We start from the raw sequence: 25,365 nt of genomic DNA, 5'->3' as shown, positions 1-25,365 counted from the left end.
TTAAGCCTGTAAGAGAGACGTGTCCGTGCACTGAATAAATATATGCTGCGTCTTTCTGAGCTCATGCGAAAAGAAAACTGTTGCCTGGGAAAAAAAAACAGGGTGTGCGCAAACGCTACGCTGTCAGAGCGTCGTTCTGCGTGTAATCTGAAGTGTCAATCAAAATATAGAAAGAAAGAAACGTCTCCTTTTTCCCCCCTCAACCTTTTTTCTTCCTGTAAGAGCATTTTCACACGCGATCACTCATGCCTGAACCTCAAATTGATTCTTGTTTTCGGGCAAAAAAAGGCATCATCACAGGTTTCAGAGATTCTTTTCACACACATCAAACGCACAGCAAGTGCCTGGGAATTGACAGATGACCAGAAAACGCTAAAAAAGCCATTTAAGGAACCCTTGAGGAACCTTTATGTATAAACAGTGAACGTAGTGAACTCACGGTGCAAATGGACTCGGGTCAAAGGAAAAAAACAACAACATGAAAACAGCCTGAGGCGATTTTTGACTGCCAATCCAGGACAAGTTTCGAACAAAATTATAATATTAATAATAAAAGCATGACACATTGCATTGCTGCAAGTCTGAACATGGATAAGTGCAGGCTTTTTGGTAGGAATCATATGGCTGTGTGTGTATTATGGAGGTACAGAGCAAAACAAAGAGTATAATATTATGTCCGGTTTAAATGAAAGATGACGGCATTAAACGTTCCTTTGGCCGAGGCTCCTAAAAAAACGATGGTCCTGGTATTGGTCCGGTATCGTGTCCCAAGACAGTGTCCAAAACTTAGGAAATTAAACTAAATTACTTACTAAATTAAATTAAATTTACACAACGTTGTGCTAAAATGTAAATACCAAGAAACCAAAAGGAGCTAAAAGGAATACCAGTGTGCGGGATTTCAATAGTCAGAAGAAGTTGTACCAGAGGTCTAGGTTTAGGTTTTGTTACAGTCCAGGTCTTCCTTCATTCGAGAGTGGTGAAGCCACACCCACTTTATCTAGATGACATCACAATGAAGTGACCGTATAAAGTCGGGTTGGAAGCAGGGATCCGGGAGCTCTCTAGCTGATGCTCGAATTCGTTTGGTGATTCTGTTTTGGTGTTTTGTATTCGTATGATCGACTTACAGACGGGACTTTCGACACGTTTTTGCTTTTCGATTTGCTGCCTTTATGTATATGCTTACCGCAAATTTGCTTGGCAAAACTGGCATCCCAATTTGGCCTCTTCTTTTTCTGAGACCGGGTGTTTTTCATCACACATAAAAACCACAATTGCAAGAGCGTGATTCATCTTGCTCCAATTGTTTACCTCTAGCACATGCTAACCTGCAGCGTAGCGTACGATTCATCAGGTGACATCATCGTAAAATCTACATCAGAGTTGCTGAAACGGTTTCCAACGCAGGGCCAAAATCATACTTGATTGAGGGCAATGGACCAAAGGTGAAAACTGAGCTGAACTCAAGCATCGCAGGTTCAGTGTCAGTTTGAAAGTGAACGGATGTTAATCCAACCAGAACACTTTCATTTCACACACACACACACACACACACACACACACACTTCCAGGTCTTGTGTTGAATTCAGAATCCAGCCAGAAACATCAGAGCGATCTTCCTACAAAAGAAAGCGCATGCTGGAGTTGAGGATACCAGCAAAACACTGCTGGACCTCTGACAGAGCCAGGAATGCTGCTGTGGATGGAAAAACAAGTAAAAAAGAAAGATGGAGGAAAAACAGCTCGCTGTGTATTGTTCATCAGGCACCTGAACCCCATTCATGATTTTTCTGCAATGTTTACCATTTTAAATTTGGAGACAGGATGTTTTTGGATGTGGGAGCATGACATTTTCCCTTCAATTGAACTAGAAGGCCCAAGTTCCAGCATGACAATGCCCCTGTGCACAAACCCAGCTTCCTGAAGATCTACTTTACCTGCTGTAGAGCTCTGACCTCAACCCTAATAAACATGAAAAATTGGAATGCTGACTGTACTCCAGGCATAAATTTCCACAGGCACACTCCAAAATCTAGTGGAACATCTTCCCAGAAGTGTGGAGCTTGTTATAACTGTGGAATAGGACTTTTAGAAAGCAATTTCCAATCTTATGGTCAGGTGACCACATTAAAGTGCTTATAAATGCAATGCAGACTGTCCCTTTGTCCCTATTAGTTTATTTCTGATGAGTGAATCAGTTGTCACAGTGGCAAGAACTTCTACAACTATATCCGACTATATCTGGTTAACACTAAACATCCATTCATTATAGTTCAATTATTATTATGGTTATCAACTGTTCACTACTGTTGCAACTGCAAGTCATTTCAGTCCAAAACCATCTTCATGGTTCTTAAGTTCATGTGGAACCATCCTCAGCAATAGAGTTGAGCAACAATGACAAGGGCCAAACTGTGCTAGATGGCCTTGCTCCAGGACCCCCAAGAGTGGCAGCTTGGCGATGCTGAGGCTTGAACCCCTGACCTTTCAATCAGTAACCCAGAGCCTTAACCTTTGAGCTCCCACCTCCCTGCCGGTATGGGCAAAAAATGTGTTTTTCTGTTATGTAGCTTTATGTTGTTTAATGTAGCACCAGGGTTCTGGAGGAACGTTGTCTCATTTTGCTGTGTACTGCGTCCTCTATATATGGTTGAAATGAGACTTGACTTAACTTGACTTGACTTGGTGTGCTTACTGCCACACTGCAAAAATTGGTTTGAGTAACTTTTGAGAAATGTCTGTAGGATGTGCTGCACAAAATCCAATCCATGGAGGCTCAACCTTACACGGGTTAAACTCATAGGATTAAAGGATCTGCTGCTTGGCCACTTTGGAGGTTTCTACAATTCAAGAAATCCATCTGGATGTATCTTGTAAGATTTGCTCTCCTCTTCTTCAAACTCTTTGACCAGTTTTCAATTCTGTTCCCTTTTTATGTGTATAAATTATTACAGACCTGATAAACACTCTCCAATCGATCTCCATGTTGCTCCATGCTGTGTTTAAATATGTCTCTCAGGAACATCCATCATCAGAAAGGGCAGATAAACAGCCAATGTGATCCGCATCTTAATGCATAGCCAACGATACTATACATTAAAGATACATATGAAGCAGCTATCAATGCGATGTGATACAATTCACCCCATTACGATTAGATTTCAATTCAATTCGACACAATGCAAAACGATGCAATGGGAAAAATACGATGCTCTGCAATTCAATATGGTACAAACACTTTTATTTCTTTGGTTCAGACAGATGGCAAATCATCAATTTATTTAAGTGCCTTCTGACTTCTAAAACATGGCCCCTTTCACACACACGCCTCCTGTGCAAAAAAAAAAAAAAAAGCTTAAATAAAACCAGCCGTTCTTTTCCTGTTGTGTCTGCAGGAAGATGCAGCTCTACCTCTGCCATGTCAATCTGTATTCTATGTCAGTGGTCCCCAACCCACAGGCCACGGACTGGCACCGGTTTGTAGGTCAATTGTTTCCGCACAGAAAGAATACATAACTTTACATTATTTCTGTTTTATTTATGGTCTGATTCTGAACAATGTTTTATTTTGGAAAATTACCGGATTCTCTCCCTCACATCTGTCTATGACTCACTCTTGAAGCATGTCAAGATGCTAAAAACACAGACTTGTATCTGATGCACACTTTTTTAAATCGATGAATCACATTGTTAACTTTTATACTCTCTTCACCTCCACTATACTCTTACTGTACTCTTCCTTTAGGATCACCCCTACACCATTTCTCTTTCCATTCACACTATGATAGAACAGTTTAAACACCTCCAATGTACCTGCTCTTACTCCCTTTCCCCTTGGTCTCCTGAACACACAACATATCTACCTTTCTCCTCTCCATCATATTCGCTCCCTCTCTCCCTTTACCAGTTATAGTACCAACCCGAACCTCCACTTCTCCTCCACTTCTCCTTTTCCTGCTGTCTCTGTAGACGTCTTCCCCCTCTCCTTCTCCTCCTTCAGCCAACAGTAGCCCAATTTCCACCGGTGCCCTGTTGGCTAATGATACCTGTGGCGGTCGTTGGTAACCCGGGCCTCGACCAATCCGGTATGCAATTCAGGTTTGTGATTCGCATATTTGATTTGGCACGTTTTACACTGGATGACCTCCCCATTTATCCGGGCTTGAGACTAAGAGTGACCTGGCTTGTGCCTCCCTAATGGCTGGGTTGGGTCTCCTAACCCAATGAAGGGAAAAGTTTCATGCTGGCGCATCCAAAGGCATCCTGTACAATTGTGTGCCTCCAGCTTTGTTGTAACAGTTTGGCTAAGAACCACATCTGAGTGGAAGATTCAGGTGTCCCAATACTTTTGTCCATATAGTGTATGATCTCAATATTCTGTAGGCAAATTCACTGCGAATTGTCCCCTTTGTAACTGCATCTATATTCCACCTTATAAAAGTAGCCAGTAAAATCTATGTTATAAAACGTAGTGTATATAGTGAATGTATTATAGTCAGATATAAGAGCAGATATATTTCTAAACAATTCAAACCTTTTATGGACTTTTCCCACCAACTCGTCTATAATAATAGCAGTAATATTAATAATAATAATAATAATAATAATAATAATAATAACTTTTAAATCAGTGCACACTTCATGGAAAAAGAGGCAGAGGTGCACCAAAGAGGCAGTAATATGAATCATCGAATGAAAGCTCACAGACCTACAGAGTGGTGGCTGCCCTCCAAATGGCAAGCGGTCCGTCACAATGCGGCATAAAGTGCGCACTTAGCGGCTCCTCGTTTAGCAGCACTGATAGCGATCGGGGGTATGTAGGCGGAGAACACGAAGTCCGCCCGAAAGACTCCTCTATAGATTAATGCAGCTGATGCAAAAACGCAAGCGAGACCATTTCGATTAAATTCACTACGCGAAATAAAAAGCCCAACGCTGCGGTCAAAGGTTTGTGGACACCCGTGCATAAGATGTGCTTTCTGAACATTCTGTTCCGCACACATTTTCCATTTGCTGTGCTCATTAAGCAATACCATATTGTGTCCGTCCCCCTTTTGCTGCTGAAACAGTCCTGACTCGTCGAGCCAATGCTCCTTCCTTGGAGCACATTTGATAGATTTTGACCACTGCAGACCGAGAACATCCCACAAGTGCTGCAGTTTTGGAGATGCTCTGACTCAGCCGTCTAGACGTCACAATTTGTCAAACTCGAATCCTTACGCTCACCCATTTTTCCTGCTTCTTACACGTCAACTTTGAGGACAAATGTTGCTACTGACAAATCAATGGTCTGGCTGTTATGGGTCCGTTGTGTATCCAGAACGTACTCTATTTGGTCAAAAGTTTGCGGACACCTGAGCAAGCTTAAGCGTATGTGCTTTTACATCCCATTCTATATTAAGCCACATGAGTGGTAGTAAAGTCAGGTAGTGATGTAGGTGAGAAGGTGAGGAGGCCTGGGGGTGCATTCACATTCTTTATGCTCAATATGGTTGAGGTCAGAGCTCTAAAGCAGGAGATCTTCCACTCCAACTGGCTTTGTGCACAGAAAAGGGAGTTTCCAAGTCTGGCCTCAAAATTAATTCCAATTTATGTACAGTTGAAGAAAATTGCGTTTTTTGTGTGTGAAAGGAACAGCTTGGAGATTTGTCCGTTTGCCCACCTTTTTTTAGCCTTTGTGGGAACTAGATTGAATGTACACCGTTCTATCGCTTTCTCTTTTTTTTCCCGCCTTTACTTACTGACGAATAACTGGTCTGTCGTTTTTTTCTTTCAGGGTGGTTTGTTCTTTTATCTGCAGGGGGCCGAGCACCGTTTACACACTGCATTATTCCTTTCTGAAGAGCCGTTCTCTCTCGTACTCATACGTCACGCTGTATTGTGAAATTCGTTCCCGCACCACGCCCTGATCCCGACATCCAGATGTGTTTCACGTCGCCCGAATATCCAAGCAAACACAAATTCTTTACAGCTTTATAAAGCGCACAGCTGAATTCCAGAGCAGTCATGCTCATGAAGAATACTGCGTCGCTTTCAAATGGTTTTCTGTCTTCCCTCCGGGTTTCGGCGCCCGAGTCAAACGCCACAATCAAGCGCTTCATCCTTCCACTTTCTCATTAAACGATAGCAGAAGAAATCATCTTGGGAGAGCGGAACAATTTAATATGTTGTTTCATCTTCGGTGTCTGATAGCACACCAGTGTAAGATTCATTTTACTCGCAATTACCGGGTTTCTCATTCGGGGCTTTTATTGCTCTCACGCCTCGGCTTGATGTAGCGGCAGGGCCAGTATTGTGTGTGTGTGTGTGTGTGTGTGTGTGTGTGGTTATGGTGTCACGATTTCACAGTGTATGATGGAATTGAGACTTTTTATTTTGCGGTCTAACTAGTACAAAAGATTGAGTCGTGATAAATCTGCCAGAAGAAATATTTTCTCATACATGCAATATCGCCAAAGGTTTGTGGACACCTGAGCATAAGATTGGTATGTGCATATCCCCTTCCATATTTTGTCTCCATTTGCTACTTCTCTGGGAAGATGTTCCACTAGAAGGTTCTTGTGAAGATTTCAGCCACAAGGGTGTTCTAATTCATGTTCAATAGGGTTAAGGTCGGAGCTCTAAAGCGCTGAGCTGGCTGGATATCTTCATAAAAAGAAAATTTTAAGCTACAACATCTAAAGATGCCCTGTACAATCGTGTGCCCCTACATTTTAAAGAAAATCCACATACGCAAGGAACTATATTAGGTGTTTAATGTAGAAATGGTATTCTTCTCTGTCATGTTGTTGTAACGTTGTCGCCTAAGCAGCGGTCGATCGTTATGTGTGTCTGTCAGCACACCTCGTTCTGACCCTTAATGCGATTATGATCTTAATCCTGTCTGCTGACAAGTTGCAGAAGCATCATCTTCACCGCAGCCACATAAACACGCAAATATTAACCCACTTACACTCCTTGTGAGGACCTTTCATGGATCTTATTAATATAAGAAATTAATCATAAATGTGCATAAACCAAACTTTTAACCTTAAACTCCTGAAACAAAAGTGTAAAAATGCAGAGCAATTTGGAAATACTGTTGGATATTCCTACCCTTGTGAATCAATAGTCACACTGCCTGGTGAATCAATAGTCACACTTCCTGGTGAATCAATATATACACTTCCTGGTGAATCAATAGCCACACTGACTGGTGAATCAATAGGTACACTTCCTGGTGAATCAATAGATACACTTCCTGGTGAATCAATAGATACACTGACTGGTGAATCAATAGGTACACTTCCTGGTGAATCAATAGATACACTGACTGGTGAATCAATAGATACACTGCCTGGTGAATCAATAGTCACACTTCCTGGTGAATCAATAGATACACTGACTGGTGAATCAATAGATACACTGCCTGGTGAATCAATAGTCACACTTCCTGGTGAATCAATAGATACACTGACTGGTGAATCAATATATACACTGCCTGGTGAATCAATATATACACTGCCTGGTGAATCAATAGTCACACTGACTGGTGAATCAATGGATACACTTCCTGGTGAATCAATAGATACACTGCCTGGTAAATCAATAGCCACACTTCCTGGTGAATCAATAGGCACACTTCCTGGTGAATCAATAGGCACACTTCCTGGTGAATCAATAGGCACACTTCCTGGTGAATCTAGAAGATTAAAAAACAGTGGCTTGGTAAGCCTGATAAATATTTATTAGAGACTTTTACGAGAGCTCATTTTGATCGTTGTGAGCTTTCTCACTGCAGTTTTGTTCATCAAGACTTGTCCAGCTTCCAGCCTGAATGGCAGCTGCGAGGCTATGAAACTCCCTATAGGATAGAGGGAAAGGTTTACCATGAGGCAGTAAAATTAAACCGTACCCATATAAACACAGCTTTCCAGCCAACGCACTCTTGAGCACACACACATTCACACTCACATTCCAAATCTCCATGCAGTCTTTGCTAACTGCACAGACTCAATGCATCAAGCTCGGTAGTAACCAGTAGTGGATGTTTTTCGGCAGTGTGATCACTTGAGCCAACATGTTATAGGGGGAATGAGTACGGAACAAACCCCAAGCATATTTTTAACACACAAGGGACAAGGGTTTGAAAAGGGACAAACAAGATACATGACCAAAACTACACACACTGCTCATGAGCTTTATGGAATGGGTTTTCATGGCCAAGCAGCTGCATGCAAACCTCACATTATCCTTGGGCTCTGGATCAGTGAAAACTAGGGGTGTAACAATACATGTATTCGTACCGAAAAACGTTTCAGTACAGGACTTTTGGTATAGTGCACTTGTGTACTGATTGCAGTCGTTGTTTTACTTGTGGAACATAGTTACAATCTGAGTTTTCTCCTGACGGATTAAGTGGCGAACCGCAGGTTTGTTTAGTCTCCGACTCGTCACTGTAGCTACTCGATCCGAACACGATTTTGTTCTGCGAATGCACGAAATCGCTGCCGCTTCCTGTCATCGTCAACGTTTATACATATCTAGACATAATATGGATTACTTTGCGTTTTATCTACTGCTTCAAGAATTTCTCTTAAAAGAAGAATATGCTGATAATTCAGCATATCGAGAGAGTGAATGAATGAATGAATGAATGATGGAAGAAATTCATTTATAAATAAATACATTGAATGAACAAATAACTATTGTGTGTTTCTTAAATGCAGTCATTTGTTAAAGTATGCTGAAATAAGTAGAACATATCTTTACAAACTAAAATTTTAAATGTAAAAAAAAAAAAAAAACCACACACTTACATTCACACATCTGTATGACCTAAAAAGGGACAAACTCATGTAAACTATTTGATTACATTTTTCCATTTATTTAATTGTATTTAATCATTTAAATTTGTGCCTATTTAATCAATTACCCAATTCAATTAATATTATAAAAAAATTTATTGCATTCATTTGATTTATTCTGTTTTTTTATATATGTAATTTTTTATCTAAAACAATTTATTTAAAAATTGTTTTAAAAAATGGAAACTGTTCACAAATGTAAATAATCATAAACGTTTTTGCTTTCCTTCCCCCTAACCGTACCGAAATTGAAACGAAGCGTGACTTAAAAACCGAAGTACAGACCGAACCGTAAATGTTGTGTTCCGTTACACCCCAAGTGAAAACGTGTTCTGCGGGGTGACTAATCACACTTCTCTGATTGGCAATATGATAGGCGAATCTGAGTTTGGTGCATGTCAGGAGAACATTACCTCCCTGTCTGCGTTGGTAGAGGAACTGGTTTTCATTTTGGACTATGCAATGCTTCCAACACTGTGGGAACATTCTAGGGGAGGCTCTTTTTTAATTCCAGAATGACTGTGTCCCTGTGTATGAAGCAAGGTCCATAAAGACATTGTTGGATGAGTTTGGTGTGAAAGAACTTGACTGGGTTACACTGAGCTCTGACCTAATGAATGGGCAAACATTCCAACAAAAACACTCCAAAATGTTGTGGAAAGCTTTCTCAGAAAAGCGGAAGCAGATATAGCTACAAAGAGGAGATCAACTCTATGTTAATGTGTAGAACAACTCGTGTCCTTGCTAATGTAATGGTCAGGCGTCCCAATACTTTTGTCAATATAGTGTAAGTGCATATGGCGTTTTGCATCCTCAAAACCAGGAGACTCTACAACACCAGGTTTAATTTGGCCACTTTAACAAAACGTGATAGGAAGCTTCCTCAGACACCTCTCAGACCCGTTACTCTGGCGACAGATGTCCCACGTCGACACACTTCCTAATTATTTTCTATCCTTTTTAAAGGTGTTTGTGCTGCGAGAGGGATGGTGTGAATAAAACCGTGCATGGCGTGATACTACATCAGGATTCTTCACAATTTCAGATGACCTGAGTGTCAGAAATTATGCACGTTTGAAATACGCCAGTGGTCCGTAAACCTCTCTACACTTCAGTCCTAATCCAGGATGTGTGTGTATACATGAAGGGTTGGGTTGGGATGCAAAAAATTTATTAGGACAATCAGTTTCCAAAACTTCTTTGGGAATTACGCACTGTATTAAAAAAAGTATTGGGACGACTAGCTTTTCCGGACATGTGCAATTCCCCCGAAACTGATGGGGGCACACAATTGTATAGGACGTCCCTTTTTTTTTTTACCCCTTTTAACAATGGACATTGTATTAAAGCAGCTTTACACAGATAAAGCAGTAATTAAAGACTGTAAAAGTTTAGTGCCTATACATTTATCCCTAATGAGTGAACCAGTGGCGAATGTGGCAGGGAAAAAACTTCCTGAGATGGCATGAGGAAGAAACCTTGAGAGGAACCAGACTCAAAAGAAAACCTAATCCTCATCCCCGAATGTCCATTCATTATAGTACATCGTTGTGAAGCTGTGCAGTGATTGGTGATTAACTGCAAACCTGTTCCAGCATAACAATACCCCTGTGCACAAAGCTAACGCCGTGAAGATCTGCTTTACATGGTTTGGTGTGGAAGATCTCCTGCTATAAAGCTCTGATCTCAACCCTATTAAACATGATGAACTAAAACACTGGCTGCACCTCACCTACATCTATTTCTGACTTTACTAACAACCTTAGCCCTGAAATCTCACTCCAAAATCAAGTCTTCCCAGAAGACTGGAGGTTAATAAAGGAGCAAATTGGGACCACATGTAGAATTTGATGTTCACAAAAATACACATACCAATCTTATGCTCAGGGTCACCACTTTTGCCTATACAGTGTAACTCGCATCATGTCATTAGATCACAATATGATCTTGTTAAATCATCAGACGCTCTTAATAATGCGTTGTTTTTTTCTTTACAGCTTTTGTCAGCCCACGAGTTTCACAAGCTTTTTAAACTCTGACCTTTTCCATTCCTTCCCATAGATACAAGACTCAGGGTGTAAATGTGTGAGATTGTGACAGCACAGGGTTTCCCCCTTTAGTTAAACCGTAAAAAACCTGGCTCGTTCCATGAAGCCCGAGCTAAAGATTACACCCAGAGGTGCTGAGTGTGCACGGCGCATACTCGAGACGATATGTTAGAAATCAGAGCACGCACACACACACACACACACACACACACACACACACACACACACACACACACACACACACACACACACAGAACACTTAAATATAATAACAGCCATGATAAAACGTTCAGAAACTGCCTTTATTTTGAGTAAGAAAAAAATAATATATTCAATCTAAAAGCTTTTCTAAACAAACCCTGTCCCTCAAATCTGCACTGAAGTGTGCCATTATATAACGAGTGCAAAACAAAAACATTTTTTTCTCTCCGACATGCCATTTAAGTGCATTTTAGAAAGAGACAAGGTGAAAGAGAGCGAGAAAGAGAAAGAGAGTGATAGGTAGAGGGGGGGAGAGATGGTGAAAATGAGGACAAGGCCAGGAGCGCAAGTGAAAGTGGAGCAGGCAATTAAGAGCTTCATGGCCCTAAATGCCGGCTCTCCTGTCTTTCTCTCTCTCTCTCTCTCTCTCTCTCTCTCTCTCTCTCTCTCTCTCTCTCTCTCTCTCTCTCTCTCTTCTCTTGCTTTCTCATACAAATCTCTCATGGCATCCTTTCTCTCCTAATAAAAGCCTATATGCATGAACGAGTGTGTGTGTGTGTGTGTGTGTGTGTGTGTGTGTGTGTGTGTGTGTGTGTGTGTGTGTGTGCAGTGTGGTTGCACGTTTCTGTAAAACACTCTAAACTGCTCAACGTCTCTGGGTGTTTTTTTTCAGCTGCACTTGTTGAAGGATCATGTGATCTTTTGGCTCGCGGCTGAATAATTTACACTGTTCACTGGGTACAGGAGCACACATACGCACACACCAGTGAAAAACAATATGTGGCAGGATGGTCCGAGTTCATTTTGTACCCAATATACCACCTAAACTGAATCGTTCTCTGCAGCGACTCTGCCCTCATCACCTTTTCAAATTAGAAAATTTGTACACTCGGAAAGAAAACGCTAGAAGCGCTTCCTGTACTAAACAATATTCCAAGCCAAAAATGCATTAGCAAATGAGAAATATTGTTTAGCACTTTTTTTTTACGGTACAATGCACCAAAGAAACCTGAAACATTTGCTCATGCTTTCATATTTCTCAATCTCTTAGCATTGATGCAATCGATAAAAGGACAAGTTTATTTTGTCATCTCTAAGCATCTGAGAGAGTATAAAGGATTAAATATAAAGAATATATACATATACAGTAGAATATACAAATAAATAAATCCTATTGAACTAGCTAGGTCAGTAACAGTAAACACAAACGTTTCAACTATCATCTGTTAAAACAACTATTAAAACAAACACCAAATGGTTTCCATTAAATCAAATTAATGGTTCCTACTGGTGTCCAGTAGACACCAACATGTGATCTACCAGTTACCAAAAATGTTTTAAGGTCCTTCAAATGTTTCCACTAGATATATTATGTTCATTTTACTGCAGTTCACAAGATTTTCACATTTACCATTTTTTTTAATAGTAATTCTTTATTATTGATGATACATCCATTTATAAAAGCCATCAGTTTTCCCAAAACACATCCAATTTCAGCTAGTTCAGTCCAACCTGCCAAACTAATGAAAATAAAGGCAGCTAAGGCCATTTCGCTGTGTATGATAGTTCACCGAAACAGAACCGAGAGGAGCACAAATGTCTCCGAGCGGCGTGTCGAGCTGCTTTGTGGCAGTGTGTGGGAGGCATGCTGGAGAGATGCAGCAATAACCCACACCACCAACAGGGAAGATGGCTTACAGTGGTGGGAACTGACTAATGACTAATACTGGGAGTAAAGAAAAAACATTCTCTGTATAAAATGCAGCAAAAAGCGGGGAATAAATACAACATATACGAGCCAAAGACAAAATTCACAAAGCTCAATAGATAAATCACAGGAGAAACAGCGAAGCCCGAAAAGCCCCGTGTCTTTTAGATGTTTTTCTACATCGCCTCAAACGCAGCCATGTCTGATAACACGTTTTTGTTCATGTTTTTTTTTTTTTTTTAAACAGATACATTCAGGATATTTCTGTCAGAAAATAAATAAAACAATGCCACAAAATCTCTACAGCTATGGACAGACCACATCCGTGAATACAGAATGATAAGGAACTAGCTAACATCTGTGAAGAAATTTTTTTTTTTACATTTTATATATTGTGAGTTTTATGCAAGTCACAGAAGAAGGAATATGAAAATCCAAATATTAAATACTATAAATTTAGTAAATAATTAGACACTAAAATCCTAATTGTGATAAATACAAGCAGCTAGCAGGCAGCTAGTTAAGCAGCATAAAGGTCATAGAGTGTCTCCAAACTATACGTTCATAAAAAGTATGATCATACACAGTTTACCTGCCAGCTATATTACCCGTAGTGATGCTAATGGGGACAACAAAAGAGATTTATAAATCTAAATTATTTTGGAGGATTTTGTGAGAGAACAGTGCCACAGAATGCTGAAACATTCCACCCAACTAGCTCAAAAACCGAACTAGCAAGCTAACTTTTGCTAACTGTAGCTAAATTGATGTTTTTCAGGATTCAAATAGTAAACTCCAAATAACAAAAAAATACAAGCTAGCTGACTAGTACATAGCTAGCAAGCTAGTCTGGTGTACATGTTAGTGCTATTAGGTTATTAGGAATAGCACAACAACATAGTGTGTTTTCAGATTGAATATTCATTGTGTATCAAAAAATCCTGCCATTTTATATTACAAAAAATACTTTTTTTTAAATGATGTGTCATTTTAAGAAGGTTGAGGTACCCAGAAACGAAAAGCCACAGAAATACCTTGCTAACCTAGCTAGTTGGCTACTGTTCGTAAAAAAGAAAGGATTTGATTATGATATAGTTAATGCTTTTAATAATTCACAGATCAAATTAAAATACAATTTGAGACATTTAAATCCGACTTCGGACAAATACCAGCAGTTACTTAAACAACAAACAACAACAGAGAGCTAGCGATAATTAGCTATTAGAGACAGGAAGTGTTTCCAAATTATATGTTTATGAGGATTTAGCGATTTCGAATTTTTTTTTCAAGAAGGTAAAGAGATTGTAGTCTAAGGCATAATAAACACATTTCTATAAAGAGTATGGTTAATGGTTTCAAAAGGGGTACTTCAATAAGTCATAAAAAAAAACAAAAGAATCACACAGGACATTTTTCTGTCATTATCCCTTAAACGGAGTCCGTCTGGGATTCCTGATAGCATCGGCAATCAACTCATGCTGAATACAAGTCCAAAATGATGTGCGTAATTGGTACTTAATGGCTCCGAGTGGGGAAGTAGATGAATGGCAGAACCTTGAGAGAAAATAGGTCCACGGTCAAAAGCGAAAGACCAAAAAAAAAACTAAAATGTAAAGGAACTGGAAGGGGTGAGAAGGATATCTGTCTGGCTTTTAGTTCAGTTATTCAGTGGAGCCAAAGACATGGTTTATATTTAGAGAAGTGGTGTGAGAATAAAGAAGGGATTAGTGTCTCTGGGTGGCGTCTGTAATAACGTTTTAAATGCATGATTAAAATCTCCAGACTACAAACTGTTTTTCCAGAAACCAGGATGTGGATTTTGATATAAAGGGTATTATTCGATCATTTATTTATTTATATGTTAAGTAAAGTCTGATTTGTTTTCCTTCACATGTACTAAGAAACCGAATCCTGTTCCAGTATGACGATGCCCCTGTGCACAAAGCCAGCTCCTTGAAGATATGCTTTGAATGGGTTGGTGTGCAAGATGTTCTGCTATAGATCTCTGACCTCAACTCTGCCTATTGAACACATTTTGGATGAATGTGAACACTGACTGCACCCCAGGCCTCCTCACCTCTTCTACACATCAGTACCTGACTTTATTAACACCCATGTAACTGAATGAGCATAAAAATCTCCATAAAATCCAGTGGAACACCTTCCCAGAAGATTGGAGCTTATTATAAGAGTAAATAAGCACTAAATGTGGAATGGGATGTTAAAAAAAAACATCAATCTTACGGTCAGGTGTCCACAAACTTTTGTCTATAAAGTGGACTATATTAGTACATATATAAAATATATATTACCAAAAACAAAAAGAGTGAGTATGACCATATTTCTTACTCTCGCTTAACCTCTCTGAACTTCGTAGCTATGAACAGCATTGCATTTTTCTCTTCTCCCATGGCTCATGTAAAATATCTGGCCTGGCAGTGTCTTTATTTTGAATCCACATGCTTTCATTGGAGGATAGTGACGGCTTTGAGCAGCACGGTTCTGTAGTTTGCTCAGTTTTCATAACAACTATCTGTGCAAACTAATTTATTCATCTAACAAAAAAAATTAATATTACAGCCAGATTGTATTGTGCAAAGTGAGACAGAAAAAAAGACAATGATGGCTGCATTAGCAGCACGCTCTCAAAAAAAAAAAAAAAAAACGTCTTTGCATTTAATATCATTTTTAAAAAAAAGATTTTTCCACACCTGGACTTGTCGTTATACGTGCTATTATATATTTAAGCACTGATTTTATACAGAGGTGGAAAAGATGACGGAATTGTATCCTGAAAGAGAAGTTTATCAGACTATTTTAGCGTAACGATAGCTAGGTTGGATCGTATTTGCCAATAGCCAAATTATAAAATAAAAAAAGCATGAGAATGTGCTAAATGAAATAAATATGACTATGTTAATTATTAATAAACATAATATTTAAATAATTAATGTAATATAGTTCTCTCTGTGCAGCGAGCTGTCTCACGTGTAAAAACAAACAGCACACGGCGTCAGTGATGCGCCTCTAGAGGCCGCTCGTGTAATGACAGGATTTATATTATTTATTATATATATATTTATTTATAGTATATGGATTTAATCATCTATTAGTGCAGATGAATCAGCAAAAAATGATGAATGGGTCAACCTTAAAATCAGACTACTAAAGTCTCAGTAATTTTCCAAGGGAAAAGGGAAGCGGTGTGGGGTGATAAAGATGATTCCCAGAGTAACCTCAGATCACCTGGAATCCATATCCAAAAAAAAAAAAAAGCTTCAATTAATCATTTTGACCCAGAATGCCGAGTTGTACAATCCGACAGCCATCTATTATAAAGACATTTCAGACATTTTTAAGTTTAATAGGGAGAGACAGAAGTCTACCAGATCACCGCTTCAAAGGGACCTTCCAAGTTGCCATGACTCCTGGCTTGCAGGTTGCTATGACTGCAGTGTCCTAGCACCAAGTGCAGATCCGTCTCATCAGCTCACTAATAGTTTATAAATGAGATTTCTATGTGCAAGCATAAACTGAGGTCTGGGGACACGGACACGTGCATTCAGAAAACACAGTCCCCTGTGTGTGTGTGTGTGTGTGTGTGTGTGTGTGTGTGTGTGTGTGTGTGTGTGTCAGAACCTCAAGGGCATCAAGCCGGAAACCTGTATTATGTAATATGGTTTATGTATATGATTTAATAAATCATGCAGCTGCTGTTAGTGAAGGAGGAAAGGAAAGAACAGGATGGTTATAATTCTTTTTTTTTTTAAAACAAAACAAAAAAAAAACATGCATCAAGTGCAAGAAGAGATTAGGGTCCAAAAATACCACAGCCCCTGTGACAAGAAACGATCGATTTGCCGAGATGAAAAACACACACACACACACACACACACACACACACACACACACACACACACACACACACACACACACACACACTCCCAGATCAATACTGAGACAAAGACTCTTATGTTAATGCAAAACTGCTGCTGGAGTTCATAACGAGGCGATAACTGAGGGCCCAAACCCCGGGCGAGAATAAATTCTATCATCGTGCACGTGGTCTTTTTTTACGAAGAATGAACTGGGTTGATGTAGGATGTGTTTTTTTGGGGTAGATGGACAGTTTTACTTATTGTATTAAGGCATGATTTATTATATCTAATATACGTGGCAACATATAAGATGTATAATGTAAAAAAAATCAATAATGTAAACACTAGAGGAAGGAGTCTCCAGTGTCAGTGGTCTTTTTTTTTTTTTTATACACCGCCTTATTAATTTCGATAAGAAAGAAAGAAGGGGGTGAAAGAACAAGCAGCTGTTATAAGCAAAAAAACAAAAAAAAACAAAGGTCCCCAACCACTGGGCCACAAAGTGTTTAATTACTAATTTATATCAATTAATTGACTAGTAATATTTTCTCAGTTTGTAGAAAAGTTACTGTGCATGAAACCAGTCCATGATGCATAAAAGGTTGGAGAGTGTATGTTCTGGTCTGTATAACAATCTATAATATTAAAAGTAACAATAAATGGATAAAAAGCATCAGATGTTAGAGACATGAAACACATGATGTCTCAGGGTTGGTTGTTTTTTTTTTTTTTTGTCGTGTTCTACAGAGTTCTTAATGGTTTTATGATCATGAATTAAAGTTCTGAATAAACTCGGTGATGCATATCGTTAAATATCGTTAAGTGTTATACGATACAATATTTTTGATACATATGGCGACAGTATTGGGTTTTGATAATGATATCACATCATAGTAACAAGTACATCATAGGGAATAATCAGGGTTTTCTTCTCTACAGGAACCTCGAGTGTGTCATGTTAAGATGCAGAACACAAGTTGTGCTTTGCAGGTAGCAGGAGCGGTGATGTGCATGTCGTTTTGCAAACATCTGTCTGTGCGCGCGCGCGTGTTATCTACAGTACAGATGTTCCATCGCGCGCTCTTGCCCGTCCTTAAATAATAATAAGACAGAAAGCCACTCACGTGCCGAGGACCTCCTTGAATTCGAAGATTTGCTTAATATCGTCCACTTGTTTTTTCCACGAGTCCGTGGCGGTCTCTCCGTTCTCCTGAGCCATGGCGGAAACCGGAGAAAGAGCGCAGGAAGACGAGCCCGTTCGAGCAGCAGCAGCTTTGTCTGGGACTCGGAGAGAGAGAGAGAGAGAGAGAGAGAGAGAGAGAGAGAGAGAGAGAGAGAGAGAGAGAGAGATCCCCGGAGAAAACCCGCGCGTTCCCACGCTGCGTTTCACACGTCCCTCGCCTGTCGGGCACGCGCATGCATGGGGAGGATAGATCAATATATATATATGTGTGTGTGTAAATTGAAATAATTAATCAATCAATGTAATGAATGAATGAAAACGTGAAGCGCGAGCTCTGCGTCGCTCTTCGGCAGTCTCGGGTTTGCGCCGCTACCCGACCCCCTTGCGAGTGTAAGCGCGCGCGCGCGCGTGTGTGTGTGTGTGTGTGTGTGTGTAAACGGGCGCGCGTGCGCGCGAGAAACGAGAAGGCAAGCGTGCGCCCGCCTGCGTTTTCCCCTCGCGCTCGTCCCCGCGTTCCAGTGCTCGTGCTCGTGCTGTCCTCGGTGCACCTGCAGCGTCTTACACACGCTTTGACGCAATTCCAATTTGCTCGTGCAAAAAAAACCAAAAAAAAAACACCAACAACAAAAAAAGAGCTCGTGCTCTGTTTATCGAGTTACAACGCGCATCTCTGTGCACTGAGCAAGGGAATGTTCGTGCGGTGTGTGTGTGTGTGTGTGTGTGTGTGCCAGCGGTTGTTATGGTGATGGGACAGAATAAGAGAGATGAGAAAGTGATATGAGAGAGAGAGAGAGAGAGAGAGAGAGAGAGAGAGAGAGAGAGAGAGAGAAGGAGGCGGAGAGCGCGTGGGACTGAACTGATGCTACTGATGATTCGCATTGCACCAAAAAAAAAATTCCCTTGTGCACTCTTAGGTGTGAGTGCACGAGCCACCGGCCTTCTTTTTCTTTTCGTAGGCACGTCGTACTAAATATTACACGAAATGTCACCTACTAGGGAGGAGTGCATTGTGGGTATTCTGTACTTCCCCGTACTTCAGCAGCACGTTGCTTTGAATATTCGAGTCATGGATTTCACTCTGTGCGTCTCAGAGATCAGATTGATCACATCAGGACCAGGATTGGTCCTAAAAACCTGCTGCTGCGATCATAATGACTGCTCATGTCTTATCTCATAATCTGCATCCCTTGAAAAAAAAGTATGACATTTTAGTTTCTTCATCATGCCAGTTTTTCCTCGTCGCCTTCATGACCATGATCATTCCATGTACATCCAGATTTCAGAGTTCAACTTGGTCAAAAGTGCAATGCAAATAAAAATTCAGAGGTTGCTCAAACAATGTGGATCCTAATCTCAATCTGCTTTTGCATCCTCGGTCCAGGTCAAGACCTTGTATTTCGCTGAGATGGCTCTATGACGGAAAGGAAAGACTTTAGCGACATCTGGTGGATAAAGAAAGAACGACCAGTGTCTTTAGGCATTCATTCTGAGAAGATACGCCCTGCAAATGAAGCAGCAGCATGTCTGAGAAGCTTGCAAACCTGTGTGTGTGTGTGTGTGTGTGTGTGTGTGTGTGTGTGTGTGTGTGTGTGTGTGTGTGTGTGTGTGTGCAGTAGTGAACCATGCTCATGAGTATTCCAGCTGCAAACTACTGCAGTTGCTCTGTGCACTCAAACACTCCGCCCCCTTTTACTTCTCTCTTTTCACCCTGAGTCAGCAGATCTGCTATGTAGAGTACACACACCTCACTTCCTGTTACACCACACCTCACCACACCACACCACACCACACCCCAATGCAAAAACTTTCATACAGATCACATCCTTCATATCACTTCCCATTTACTCTCTCGGCCTTCAGGATATTTGCTCCATCATCTTACAAAACAGCGCAATGCAGCAGTTGTTGAACTGGTCCAAAGGTGTCGAGTCATGTTCGACATCTTCTCGTTTTCTCTAATATGTTATCAGCTGGAGGTTAGATTGAGATGGTTCGGTCACGTGCAAAGGGAGGAATTGGGGTATATGGATAGAAGAAGGCTGAGGATGGAGGAAAAGTGGAAGGCCAAGGAGGAGGTTTTTGGATGTGGTGAGGGAAGACATTGCAGGTGGTTGGTTTAAGAGAGGACAGAGTGATATGGAGACAGATGATTTGCTGTGGAGACCCTCCTCCTTATTTACCTCTGATCCTATCTTATTCTTCTTTTCAGACCTGCCTGATGCTCTGCTGCTGGATGGAATTCTCATCAATCATCAAATGAAAAAACTGAGGTAACGAGCTTGAAGCTCTACGAGGTCACTGTAGAACCATGAAGATAGATTTGCACTGAAATGGATATAAACAGTGGCTACAGAGGCTCCGGCCTGCAATCGTCATAAGCAGATATCCTCCATCAGTAAACAGTTCATAACCTCCACAATGAAACATCTGTAACGAATAGAATTTATGTGTTTCCCAGATGAGATCGAGGTTGTCTTCCTCATCCCATCTCATACCACTGGACGCCACTCATCAGGGACACTTATAGGGACACTTTTCAATTCAATTCTATGTTAATTAGCCTTTTAGATAGAGCTCCTGGAATAAAAAAAAAAAATCAACTTCTAAATCAAAATCATCTGACCAATGCGATGGAAACTTCTTACGCAACACCTGAGGAAAAACGCAGCAAATTAAACAGTGCACAATACAACATTTGTAGATGCAGAAAAACAAAGAAAAAGTGACCCATATAATTATGGGACATTATAAATACAGCATGGGCCACAGACAAGTGTCCCGCCAGACAGACTGACAGCCAGCAGACAGAGAGCAAGCGGCAAATAATGGTTATTTGGTGCCATCTAGTGGACTAGCAAGGTTTTGTTGTTTTAGTACATGTCATTTCAATTCATTTGATTTGTATACCGCTTTTAGCAATAAACATCTCATAACATCTCATAACGTCTCATAACGCGGTTTTACACAAATAAAGCGTTAATCAAAGGTCTCTCATTCACATTTATCCCATCATACAACTGTGCCACTATGGGGTTAAGGCGTGACAGCTTGGTGTGACTGGGATTTAACCTCATGACCTTCTCATTCAAAGTCGAAACCTTATTCACTTAGATACATCTCTCTGGTAAATCCGTAAATCTGATGGCTGCTTCCTGATCCAGCCATGAGAACCACTTCAGTACATCCTTCTTATGTTAACGGCGTTCTGAATGAAAAATACTTTTTGGACACTGTATAGAAGATATGGATGTAGATCAGCATGTGCTCATCATATTACTTGATCATTTGACACACACAATATTTGTAAATAATAATTAATAATAATAATAAAATTAATTCTTTTCAGGTCTTCAGTGCCGAATACTAGAACACACAGGTCGGGTTTTGTTATTTCTGTACATGCAATGTTCACACAAGAGTGTAAAATAAGTCTTGCCAACTCAAATCCCACCACTAATGAGTTCTAAAAGTCAACAGTGTAGTGTTTTTAAACAAATCATTCGAGTTGCTGGAACAATAAAGCAAAGTGAATTTTCAGTCTTCAGGATTATGTTTATTCATTCAGATTTATTTATTTAATGATCCTTTATTTATATAAAAGACATTAAATGTAACTTTGTTGCCCAAAGTGATTTACAAAATTTGAGAAAAATCTAAATACGCAAAACATTTCACCAGATGTAAGTGTTAAAAAATCACAATTTACCTGCTTAAAAAGCCAGACTAAAAAGATGTGTCTTTAACTGAGATCTTAAAAGGTCAGTTCCACAGATTAGAACCTACTACCGAAAAAAATCTAGCACCTTTTAACTTCTTTCTAGACTAAGGAACAGCCAGCAGCGCATGAGTTATTGATCTTAATGACCTACCCGATGTTTACAAGATTGCAGATATAATTTGGAGACAAATTGTGTTTAGTTTTAAAAACCAATAATAGCATTTTAAAATAAATTCTATACTTGACTATATAGTCAGTAGAGAGAGAGAGAGGACAGGATCGGAGTGATGTGTTCCCTTCTTTTTGTGTCTGAGACCAAATTTGAAATATGAAAAGTATGAGACCAAATATGATGGTCTCATACTTTTTTAATCAAGCTGAAGAATATATATGACAGCCAAACTTTCTCATCTTAACACCGCAACAGGGACTGCAAAGACTGCTCATTTCCAACCTTAAACAGGAGAGATTCCAAAGAGCACATAAATAAGGAAAACAACATAGGGCTCAAAACAGAGCCCTGAGGAAGACCGTATTTTAAGGTAACCACCGAGAATGAAACATTTGCCAAAATAACAGGGATGTTGTATCCCTAAGATATGTGTAAAACCATTTTAAAGCTGATCCACTAAAACCAACCTCCAAACCACACTCCAACCGGCACTGAGATCTAACATAATTAAAACAGCAGCCCTATCAGAATCAACCGCTAAGAATAAATTGTTTAAAACATTCACCAGAGTGGTTTCTGTACTATGACCAGCTCTAAAACCAGAATTTATCAGGAAGACTTCTGAGTCAAAAATACCTTCTCTAACACTTTAGACAAAAAATGGTAGTTTAGAAATGGAACGGAAATTATAACTCTGTAACCTTCAAGGTTCTTTATATAAACGGAGAAACCCTGCATGTTTAAAACAAGATGGAACACAACCCTTTAGATAAGGAACTATTTACAATAGCTAGTATACTCGGGTGATACCCATGGTTTCAAACAGATCTTTTAAAAATCGTGTTGGATCCAGTAGAGTAGAAGATGATTTCCTGTGCTTAACTAAGTCATATGTACTGGAACTTGACATAGGGATTTTCGAGAACAATATTTGAGGGGAGAATCTCTTCTTTAATCTTATCACTAACATGTATGGAAGGAGCCTCCAGTGAACCAGGCATGTATGGTTTCCATGAAGGGAAAAGTCTTCATGATCGAAAGTAAGGGTTTTTCTTCTTAATATGATGAGCTGTGTGTATGTTTGCTCGAGGGCCCAACATTGGCCAGCTCCCAGTCAATACGTTAGCTGTTACATACATTTTGTTCCAAACTTCCATCCAGGTGCTTACAAGTTCACCCTGAGGTCATGCGGCTCTGTTTTATCAGCAAGGATCCTCATGCTAAGCCTCCAGTGGCAGTTAAATCTTGCCGGAACTCAGAACCCGTCTCTGAGCGGACTCATCACGGGTGGATTCTCCCTTTTAGTTAATTTCCTATGTAACACACTTAATTATAATTTAATAAATAATAATTGGCCTCACAAACCAATCAAGGATCTTCAGTCTCGGACGAGAACAAGGAAAACTTATTTATTGCAGTCACGTTCCAATGAGCTCATAGAAGGTGGTCACTCAACACGTGATATTGGCACACAGACCTCACCTGACCTTCTTCACCAGGAGACACAAACTGACAATGAATATTCTGATGACCTTCACACACCTGCATCAACTCCTCCTCCTCCTCTCTCTCCGCACTCCATATCTTCTCCTTATCCTTCCTGCTGGCCTCCTACTGCTGTTTTTTTTCCTATCCTCCCATACCTTCCCCTGAGTCTGACCTTGATTGCTCTCCCATGCATTCCTCATGTTTCTACGGCCAACGAGTTCTTCTACCCCAATAAATCTACTGAATCTCCCTCATACGTGGTTGCTTTATTTTCATCGGCACATCCACAGCGTCAATTCAATTCATTTTTATTTGTGTAGCACTTTTAACAATAAATGATAAAGAATGAATAAGATGTTCTTTATAATTGTAAGTTCCCTGATGAGTGAGCCGGTGGCGACTGTTGCAAGGAAACTGCGGCCCTGAGATGGCATAAGGAAGAAACCTTCAGAGGAACCAGACTCAAGAAGGAACCTCATCCTCATCTGGGTGGCACCGAATGTCCATTTATTACAGATAAACAATGTTAAGGTGCAGTGATGGTGAGTGTATCCTACTCTATGTGTTAGTATCAGACCATCAATTTTTTTTTTTACTTGGAGTCTTCTTCTTCTGGCTTCTCCCATTAGGGGGCGCCAAAGCGGATCATCCGTTTCCATACCTCCCCTGTCCTCTACATCTGCCTCTTTCACACCAACTACCTGCATGTCTTCCCTCACCATATTCATGAACCTCCTCCTTCTTCTTCCTTTTTTCCTCCTTCCTGGTGGCTCCATCCTCAGCATTCTCCTACTGATATACCCCATGTCCCTCCTCTGCACAAGTCCAAACATCTCAATCTCACCTTTAACCCGGGATTCTACACATACCTTCTGAGGGGGGGCTTTTATAGGATTCAAGCCAAAGAAAACGACAAAGTTTCCAAAGTTTGCGATCATTTCAAAGTGAAACAAAGAAAATTCTTGTTTAAAATTACATGTTGTGTTCATCTTTTACTAATATTTAAATTAGTTTGATGATCTGAAACTTTAAAGTGTGACAAACATGCAAAAAAATAAGAAATCAAGAAGGGGGCAAACACTTTTTCACACCACTGTATGAGGAACAAATGTATAGGCACTACAGTTATTTTTCATATCCTCTATCTCTGTGAAGCTGATTTGAGACAATATCCATTGTTAAAGGTTCTCTACTAGTAAACTGAATTGAAAATGTCCTATAGCCACGCCCCCTTTAAGCATCACATTCTTTAAACTGTCTAAACTGTCAGTAAACAATAAAGAAGTAAACGTAATTCATTACTGGACTTTATTAGCTTTTTCGCGTATCTGTACTTTGCTAAAAAATTTCCATTTTATTTTACACTTTTACTTTAATCCTCACTGCATTTCAAAATCAAATATTTGACTTTTTACTCAACTATATTTTGCGAAATCAGTCGTTCCTTTTTATTTATGAGGATAAAAACAGTTCCATTATGCAAGTCACCAATCAGGGTTGAGCGCTCGCTCGGTTTTAAACTTGTTTTAATTAGTGCTTGGTGTATCAACTGATCACCCATCATCTACTGAACAGTTCAACATCAGCAAGTGTTTATCAAGCAGAACATTTAGAGAGGAATAAATGATGAAGAAACGACAGACTCGAACTCACAACTCAAGTGACCTCATTTACACCATTTTTTTTGTTTGAAGTAGTTGAAAAGGTTTTGTGTTTATTATAATTTTAATAGAAATCAGTGTTTGAGTCGTTTAATATAATTTTATTAATAGATCAGTGTGGTGAGAGTCAAATTCGAGTCTTTTCACATAAACTGAGTTGATTAAGTAAAGAGTCTTGTGATAAAAAATGATCATAGGAACATTATAATTATAATAAATCATAGTACTTTGGATACTTTTGGTACATTTGAAGGCAAAAACCTTTGTACCTTTAATCAAGTGAAAGTTTAAAGGGAGTCAAATTTTTGAGTGTGTATCTTTACTTTGACTCAACTACATGTGAACTGTTCACATTAAATCAAACATTCAGAACCTTTTGTTACCATTGACCTGTGTGTGTGTGTGTGTGTGTGTGTAAATGTAAACCATTCTCGGTGATATTTGTGATAACCACATCAA

The 25,365-nt window shown here is 39.8% G+C and overlaps 1 protein-coding gene across 1 annotated transcript in view; it reads right to left on the bottom strand.

The window, feature by feature from the left end:
* Window positions 1–18,586, bottom strand: part of camk1da (calcium/calmodulin-dependent protein kinase 1Da) — a 58,865-nt gene extending 40,279 nt beyond the window's left edge. Inside the window, exon 1 of the mRNA XM_083528012.1 lies at window positions 17,809–18,586. Coding sequence (XP_083384138.1) covers window positions 17,809–17,903 — 95 coding nt within the window. The 5' untranslated portion in view covers window positions 17,904–18,586. The remainder of the gene's footprint in view (window positions 1–17,808) is intronic.
* Between the last annotated feature and the right edge of the window lie 6,779 nt (window positions 18,587–25,365).

This window comes from Silurus aristotelis (genome assembly GCF_946808225.1).
Source record: "Silurus aristotelis genome assembly, chromosome: 24".
Taxonomy (NCBI): Eukaryota; Metazoa; Chordata; class Actinopteri; order Siluriformes; family Siluridae; genus Silurus; species Silurus aristotelis.
The sequence above is the reverse complement of the archived record's forward strand: the minus strand, read 5'-3'. Positions and strand labels throughout refer to the sequence as shown.